The sequence below is a fragment of the Chamaea fasciata genome, unplaced genomic scaffold (genome assembly GCF_029207755.1).
Source record: "Chamaea fasciata isolate MVZ Bird 193981 ecotype frontalis unplaced genomic scaffold, bChaFas1.0.hap1 SCAF_10, whole genome shotgun sequence".
In the NCBI taxonomy this organism is placed as follows: domain Eukaryota; kingdom Metazoa; phylum Chordata; class Aves; order Passeriformes; family Sylviidae; genus Chamaea; species Chamaea fasciata.
The window spans coordinates 27,566,577-27,575,349 of NW_027094095.1; the positions used below are offsets into that span (position 1 = coordinate 27,566,577).

At 46.1% G+C, this 8,773-nt stretch overlaps 1 protein-coding gene across 1 annotated transcript; it reads left to right on the forward strand.

Moving 5' to 3' along the window:
* The first annotated feature begins 1,515 nt into the window (after positions 1 to 1,515).
* On the forward strand, positions 1,516 to 8,403 carry DMRTB1 (DMRT like family B with proline rich C-terminal 1). Its single transcript, XM_066191939.1, has 4 exons — positions 1,516 to 1,937; positions 3,507 to 3,739; positions 4,248 to 4,392; positions 7,291 to 8,403. The coding sequence occupies exons 1-4, from the start codon at positions 1,556 to 1,558 to the stop codon at positions 7,359 to 7,361; spliced, it is 831 nt and encodes a 276-aa protein (XP_066048036.1). The 5' UTR covers positions 1,516 to 1,555; the 3' UTR covers positions 7,362 to 8,403.
* Positions 8,404 to 8,773: the final 370 nt, after the last annotated feature.

Consider the following 8,773-nt stretch of genomic DNA (forward strand, 5'->3'; position numbering starts at 1 on the left):
AAAGCAGCACTTCATGACTGCATTGAAGAGCAGTTTCTATTGAAGGCACATCAAGCAAGTGCCTTTCTGAACTGGGCAGAAATGGTAACACACAGGTGCACATGAAGCTGCCTCTCCACACCAAGCTTTAGAAGCACCAGAGAGAACTGCCAAAGGCTCAGCCTGCCATTGGGATAGGGAAATCTGCAGGCTAGGATTGGCACTGAGGGGTCGAGGGATTGAGTGCATTTGAGGATTTGGGTCTGAATTGCTTTCAAGAGCAAGTCTGGGCTCCTATGCCAGTATTGCACTTACAAAACATCTCCCCGAGAGGCAAAATCCTACTGGAAACCCGCAAGACTTAGGTGCAAAGTCCCACTGGGTCTTTTGCAAAGTGAGAAGCCTGAAATCTTGGCTGAGCTTTGGTGGGCACAGGGGCTGGCTGCTCCCTGCAAACAGTTGTTGCCAAACCACACTGTTGCCAAATCCCTAATGGGCCTGCTCAGCTGAAGCCTCACCCCACAAGGTGTTGAAGGGTGCCCCAGGCTCTGCAGGATTATTTGCACCAAGGGAAGGGCTTCTGCCAGGTTCTGTGAAACGAACTCAATTGCAGGTAGAATTGTTTCAGAGCAAGCAGAGAGTTGTTACCTGCTTCTCTTGAAACTTAGAAAGCTTCACTACTACTTGGCGATTCATTTTTATGATGTTCTCTTTAACATATAAGTTATTGCCCCCATAAGATCTTAAAACAGCTATTGTATAGGTGAGAAAATTCAGCAGCGCTGTGCCTTACCTTGCAAAGTGGGGAGTTTTCTCCTGAAATGGGTTACTGTGTAAACCATGGGTTTGCAGCTGCCAGCAGTAACAAATAACAAGCGCTTTCGAAGCAACACTAGAACTGGAGCATTCCTGTATTTCTAATTGTAAGCCTGTCTTTGTTTCCAGAGAATAAGGAATTCTGAGAAAAGGAGACAGGTCTTTGGAATGACATACGCTTTCCACCTTTGTGTTAGTACCTTCTTTTGAAAAACAGAATGATGAAAGTGTTCTTTTTCTGCTGAGGCAGTCACTCCTCCTCCTCAAGAGAAGCATGCTGCAAATTGGAAACAAAACGGGACTGTAGTCCCGTGCATATTAAAAGCGAATGCATGAGGGGTATGAAAGTGGGTGCAGATGTTAAAGTGCCAGAAGGGAGAATCGTCTCTTAGGGCACTACGTAAGGGACAGCGCACTCGTGTCAGCGCACGCCGGGCCCATGCGAACCCCCGCCCCGCGAGCACCAGCGCAGGACAGTGTTACCCGCCCGTGGGGCCCGTGCCCCCCGCGGCTCCTGCAGGCTCAGCCCCCGCTGGGGCCGGGGTTCGGCTCCCGCCCGCACCAAAGGGCCGCAGGGGGTGCCCGGGGGAGCCCTACCTGGCGCAGGGCAGGGAGGCCGCGGGGCCCGGGGCGGTCCCCACCCGCTGCCGTGGGCCCTCCTGCTCGCCGGCCCGGGCTGTAGGACAGCGCCCTGCCCTATATAAGGGCACAGAGGAGGAGGGGAGCCCGGCCCAGGGGTCGGAGCCCGCGCTGGGGTGCCATGGAGGCGGCCGAGGCCGCGGCGAAAGCACTGCGGGCACCCAAGTGCTCCCGCTGCCGCAACCACGGCTTCGTGGTGCCCGTCAAGGGCCACGCCGGGCACTGCCGCTGGAAGCTGTGCCTGTGCGAGAAGTGCTCGCTCATCAGCGAGCGGCAGAAGATCATGGCAGCCCAGAAGGCGCTGAGGCAGCAGGAGACGGAGCCGCCGGCCAGGGCAGGCGCGGAGCCCGTTCCGTCGGGCGAGGCCCGTGGGGCGGCAGCCCGGGAGGACGGGGCCCCCGACAGCTGCAGCCAGGAGAGGAAGAAGGGCGCCCAGCCCGACAGCGGCGGCAAGGCCACGGCGTGCTGGGGGCCTCCGCCGCCACCTCCCTTCAGGGACGACGGTAAGGACCTGTCCCCAAAGCCTCTTCCCAGCATCTTCCTCTGTTCTCTCCCGTCCAACGTGCCACTTGTGCGTGTCGCTGATTGCTCAGTTCGGCTGCCCGGGGAGCCGCTCCTGCGGTCTGTCCCGCTGTCCTTCCCCGGAGGGCGCTGGGCTGGCGTGTCGGGGTGCAGCCTCAACGCGTCCCTCGGCAGCTTGGCAGCGCAGGGCGGGAACAGCGTGCTCGGCCTCGGCCCCTTGCCGGCTCGAAGCTTATGCAAAGTGGATTTTCAGTGAGAGGGAAATGAGTCTGGGAGTGCAACCGAACTGGGTCTGCTCCGCGTGTTTCTCTGAGCGCTGCCACCGTTTTTATAAACTCACAGGCACAAAATTCCAGCAACAAAAAGGCTAAAAAGCTCAGTGATGGCGTGTAAATACGTAAAATACTGCTACTAGCATTTTATGGTAGTACTGTAAAAGAAAAAGACCTGTTCGCCTTAATTCATACCTGTAGCAAAAACTAAATTTGGCTGGCCTTACTTGATGTAAAAGTGGATTTGGTATTTAAGAGCCGGGCATAAACTTCTCAGGTGGAGCAGTTGTTTGGTCTGTCATCTCTTAAATTGTTTCCTTTAACAGTCTTTGATGTGACTTGTCTAGCTTATTATGGTAACTCCATTCTGTTACTATAAGAATGTTGCAGAAATTCTTACTGACTTCAGTAATGAATCTGAATCTCTGGAAGAGTCGGTGGCCTGCAAGACAAAATATCTTGAGAAGCCCAGGGAAAAGACTTACGTTGTAGTAAGTCTGCAGTCCCCAGAGAATACTGTCAATAACTTCCCTTTTTAAGCTTTGTTTTGGAATTAAAATATGTTTATAGATGACAGTAGCTATACAGATGCCTGTCAATCCTTCCCTTAATATTTCTAACCTGCTGACCAGCTTCAAAAAAGATTAGGCACAAATTATAGTACTCCAGAAGTAAACCTTTCAAAGGAAATTCTTTGCCTTCTCTGCCAGTCGGAGGATGGGCAGACAAGAAGGACCCTATTTACATTCAAATGGCCACTCTACTTCTTTTCCTAAGACTTCAGAGAGGCCATGAAAGATTCAAGATGCAAGATGAAAAATGAAGTAACAGATTTCTGCTTCTGAAGTTGTTTGTGTATGACCCTAAAACTGAACGTGCTGTAAATTCACCTAAGAAGTGACTGATAGGACTGCATTATTAGTACACTAGAAAGTTAGAACTCTGCTATTTCTGTCACTAGAGTCAAAATTTAAGGTAGTTTGTTTTGCTCTTGCTGATGTACTAAAAAAATAAGATTCTGCAGGCAGGGCTTTACTAAGGACAAACTTTGCAGCGCACAAGAAAAGAACGTAAAATAACTGTATTACAGTGTCATTTGCTGTACCTTTCTTTAGTTCCTGAAAAAAAATCACAAAATCAGTTCATGGGGAGCTCAACATGAAACCAAAGGACCAGATTCTCCTGTGTGAGAGTGGAATTTGTTCCTGCACCTATTTCTATGTAACTCCATAAAATTACATGGATAATTTTATTTGTTCTTTTCTCGTTCTTTCCTAGCTCACTCTGCTTTTCCTCCAGAATACACTGTCAACCCAGAATACCTGGAGAGAGAAATCCCCAAAGTGTACCCTGGGTGTTCTGGGGTATATCCTTACCACCCGTTTTCCCTGGGATTTGCCATCAATGAGTCAAGCAGTGAGGAAGCACCACCACCTCCAGGGATATCACTTCAGAGAGGATTCCGGCACATTCCTAGCAGCTATGTGCCAGGGAATGCAGCCACCGTATCGGTGAGTAGCACTTTTTTAATTACCTGTGCTAATATTGCTTTATTTTAGCTGCCTTCTCCGTGTTGAAGTAACCATGGAAGAGTCATTCTCCTGATCAGTTAGTTCATAGCATTTTGATACATTGCACTGAGGAAGACATTAGCAAATGATGTTAATAATCTACCTCAAGACGATAAACAATAGATTTATTATGCTTGTGTAGAAATTCCCTGTCACATTTTAGGGGTTACCAAGAAAGAGGATGGCTGCTCCTGGTTTTAACTAACTACTCCAGTGAGATGCTAGAACAGTTGACAAGGACTTTAAAGGTCAGTTTTGCTCTGACATGATCTGGGAAGTTCTTGCTCCTCAGTTGCAGCATGTTACCCTGTGCACAGGCCTTCCACGTGCCAATATGTGCACTGACATGGCAGCATATGGACAAAAACCCAGAAACGGTCTGATAATGCAGATGTATCCTGGAGAGAGTCTTTAGATGGAAGATGATCTGCTTCATGTGTTTCCACAGGTTCCAGATGGAGCTGGGGATTTCCCTCAAGGATACTACACTCCTCTGCATCAGTTCATCCCACCAAGTTTTCTGACAGGGATTCATTACATCCCAGCTCCGGTTTCATTGAACATCCTGGCTGAAACAACCAAGGAAGTTCATGGTAAGGAAATATGAGATAAGCCCTGAGAGAGTCACTATTAAACTAGTTTCAGTATCTAACCACAGAGATGGAAACCCAAGAGACCCTGATCCCAGCTAGTTTTGACCTCTGTGATTGAAGCCAGGCCTGAAGTCCTGACTCCTGCTCTGGGAAGGGCTGACCTGGGGGAGGCAGCCTGGCAAGCTTGGGCTTTCCAGCTGACAAGCACCTCAGTCTCAGGCAGGCATCAAAGGCCCCAGCACTCAGAGCTATTCCACAAAATGATCTGTTAAAGTTCTCAAAAAGAAAGTATTTCTCTACATAGCTGGTTTGCAGGGCATATCTTAAAAATTATTTGGCTGTATTTCAATTTAGACAAGTCGTTAGAAAATCATGCAGACTAACACTTACTAGGAATAATATGAATTTTCTTGCTCATGTGAAAATCCTAGATTTTAATTGCTGGAAAAGAAAGATTGAATCTTCAAAATCTCTAACTGATTCCCACGGGATTTTAAATTTCTGTCACAGATTAAGTCTTTGTGCCCCTCTATTTTATGGTCTAGGTCTGTTTTATGTACTGTGCCTACATGTGGACATATTTGTGATTATATTTGAAGTATATTTTTCATTTGGCTGCAGCTAAGCTGTGGCCACAAGAGGGTAGAGCTGCTCAGAGAATTAACCACTAACACTGGCTGTGCAAATAGGGAGGTTTATTCAATTTTTAGTTTTTTTTTAATTTTTAAAAATGCAGATAAATAAATACAACTTTCTCTTTTTGAACATGAGAACAAAAAATCATTAAGCTGTTTATGAAATAAATTATAATAATCACTCACTGAAAAATCAGGAGGGAGGAGAAATAAGAGAAGTAGAATGATCTCATCTGAACTGAAAAGATGATGGTGGTGGTGATGTGTGACAAAATATAAATTGGGTTTTTTTGGCCTGATTTCTTAACAACATAAGGCTCATGCAGCCTCATTTTCTGTTAATGTCAGTCCTCTCATAACTCTTCAACCCATTAGCTATTTTCAGCCAAACATATCTGTTGTGATCACATGCCTACACAATATCGATGTGCAGGGGAAGCAGATGCCTCCTGCAGAAGCGTTTGCTTGTCGTGGTGTTGGGCTGGGTGTCACTGTGCACTCAGTCCCTGCCTGGGGTGTGTGTCCCTGGGGCCAACCACCAAGGGCCTGCCAGTCAGCCCAGCAGTGGGGACACATCCCCCGAGCCCTCCCTGCTCCTTGTCTGGCTGGAAAGCCGAAGAACAGGAAGCAGGAGATGTGGTGGACAAGGGGAATGTGGAGAATATGGCAGTGTAGGGGTGTACACTGTAGAAATGTAGAGTTATTTTAGGATGCTGATAAAGGCAGTGTGGAGGTGAAGTAATACAGGCTAAGTTTGAGGGGAAGAGAGGAAAACAAGGGCTAGCCTGCAAATCAGGAAGTGTGTGTGAGGATTAATGGGCTTTGTGATTTGGAAGGGACAAAAATCTGGGGGATGCTGCAGTGGCAGAGCACATGCAGGGAGCTGTAGCTTTTCTGTTGGACTCTGAGGGAATGGGAAGGAACTGGGAGTAGCACACAAACATGGGGGACATGGAGTGAAGTGCGTGAGGGAAACAGAGGAAATCCAGTCCTGCACTGGTAGAATGAAATTGAACTGGCCAAAAACTGATGAAAACAGGCAACTGCGTAGAGAAGAAACACCAGCAGAGCAGCCTCCCCCAGGGAGCAAAATGCCATCTAATGACCTCAGCCCCTAACACACACCAGCCCCGGCACAGTGCCATAGGAAACAATGCATCGTGGATTGTTCCTCAGAGAACAGTCCGGTTTCCTTTGTGCTATGGAGAAAGTAGAAATTAATTCTACTGCATAGCATTTGTGCTCCAGGGTATGCAGGAATTTGCAATGGTAACCCAGTGAGGGGGGATAATTCTGCATGAGGTCATACAAAATATAGCCTGGCAGCAGAAGATGCAGATGTAGAGGGAAGAGTGAAATGAATAAATTCTTTCTGGAATTCAAGATGCTTGAAAAAAGAGAAAAACTGTAATGTGTAGTGCATAAAGATGTGTTAGGATTGCATAATGTCTTCTTTTTTTCAAAATGGAAGTGACTCCAACCTGCAGTTAAACTTGGGAACATCATTTCTCCAGAAACCTGGAGAACTGAGGTGAAATTTGCTTTCTGGCAAAACTGTTGCAGGACAATGGATATAGAAAGCCCTAGCAGGGTGGCAGCTGGTGAGGAGAAGTGTCTGTGATGTCTGCCCAAAAGGAAATCTCAGATAAAAACAAAAACTTAAAAACTCCAAGGCTTACCTGTAAAAAGATGCTCCTAGGGTAGGAGATGCTTCCAGAAATACTTGAGTTAATGAGGCCAGTTCAGTTTACAGGGGTGGTGTGAAGTATAGACATGTTGTTACACAATTCCATGAAGTATTGACTGCTCGTGTTACAGAATTTGACAAAATAAACACGATATGTCCAGTGAAACAACCAGTACAGCATCTGATGGTAAACTCTGATTGCAAATGGTTGACTTTCTAAAAAAGCAAGCCACAGAAAACCAAAACCCAAGTTGCCTGTGAGGAGATGAGGGAGTTTTTCATGGAAATTGCCAAGTAAACACTTTATAAAATAAACATCTCTAGTTGGATTTGAAAAAAGGATTATGAATCAGTCTGTCAAGCCCTTTGAGAATTCACAGGAGTGTTAAAAAGGCATGGCATAGGTTCACTGTGGGTAAGTGGGCAGAAGTCTCTGCCTCATAGTTCTGTTCCATTGCAGCTTCAAATTTGGAAAGGTGACTGATTCCGGGTGTAACAAGAACTGAAACAGAGGGTTTGGGGTTTTTGCTTCTTTCTTTGTGTTTAACTCTGACATTTTCCTGTTCTTCATTTTAGCTACTGAAGCTGACAATGAGGATTCAGGGGTGGTTCATGAACGTGGCCAACCTCCTTCTTCCCTAGAATAAACGAGACCAATCTGTGTATTATACACAAAGAATGGGCTGGAGAAGAGCTGAGAGCAGGCAGCACTGTTCTCATTTCTGAGTGTTAGTTAATGAGGGTAGAGTGATACTTAATCACCGAGCAGTCACAACAGCTAGAAGGGGATTAGTCCCCTGCCTCACTTCATGATCAATGTTCGAGCTACCAGGCTCACAGCTCTGCCTCCCAAGCACTACAAAGCCCATGTTTCTAAAAGGTTTTCCAGTGGAAGCAAAAAAATGATTATGACTCCAAATTCGTTCCTCTGCTGAGGTTATGTGGCTCCCAGACCATGGTCTGTGAGCCATGTGTATTCTGCAGCATTTTCATGTTCATGACAGAAGTCAGATGTTGTTCGTATCAGTTTGCTGTAAAAGAAATCTGGTTCTGAATGTTACAGAGGAGTTAAGTGATGTGGAGCCTGAAGACTGCATGAGAGGGGATGTGAAGACAGCCTGGGTTGCTGATGCACTTGGCTGCCTAAGAAGGTGATGGAGCAGGGGAAGGGAAGGTGGGTGCTGGTCTGGAAGGGCATGGCAGGAATGTGTGGAAAGGCCTGGTGCCTCCACATTTTTTCTGGGTCGTTTAAGGCACCATCTGTGCAGACTGGGGACAACGTTATTTGGAATCACCTCTTGTCACACAGGCTTCACATCTGACATTTTGAAGGTCCTTGATGATTTATACATGATTTCAGTGTTGTTTAACTCATGACAGCTGAAGCTGAGCAGTACTGTTTGTTTCTGAAGGGCTCCTGTAGACAGCTTTACACGTGTGTACTGGAAGTGCGCTGTGGCGTGGCCAAGGTGTGGAGAGATTAGTCCAGGACAAAACACCAGTTCTAATAATAATAATTAGTCAAATCCACCCATACTGTGAGTGTCAGTTGTAATCTTTAATTAAAAATGGTATATTCCTCTACTGTTTTGCCTGGATGAATTTTGTATCAAGTGGATCAGCTGTTAATGTTTGAATAATTGGGGTGGGACTTTTGTATAATTGAAAAAGATACATTAAACTGTTATGGTTTGATGTGTGTCTGCTTGTAATTATTTCTAGCCAAATGTCACATGTTGCCCTGAACACCTCTGTGTAACAGACATGTCTGGAGAGAGATTTAGGCCTCAGTATTTTTTTCCTATGTCTGTCTGCTTCTGTAGAGGTGAGCCCAGTAAAATAAACAGACCTCTTTTCTGATACTTTTATTAATAATTCCTTGCTCAATGCAAGAAGTAAAGAAGTTCTGCTAAGCTGAACATTTATCTTTTGTTTAATGTAGTAGATGATCTGCAGGAATGCTTTGCAGTGCAGTAGTTTGGGGCAAAAGTGAAAGTGGCAAATTTAGAACTGCCAAAACAAAAAACCAGAAAAACTCATTTATCTATAGCAAAGAATT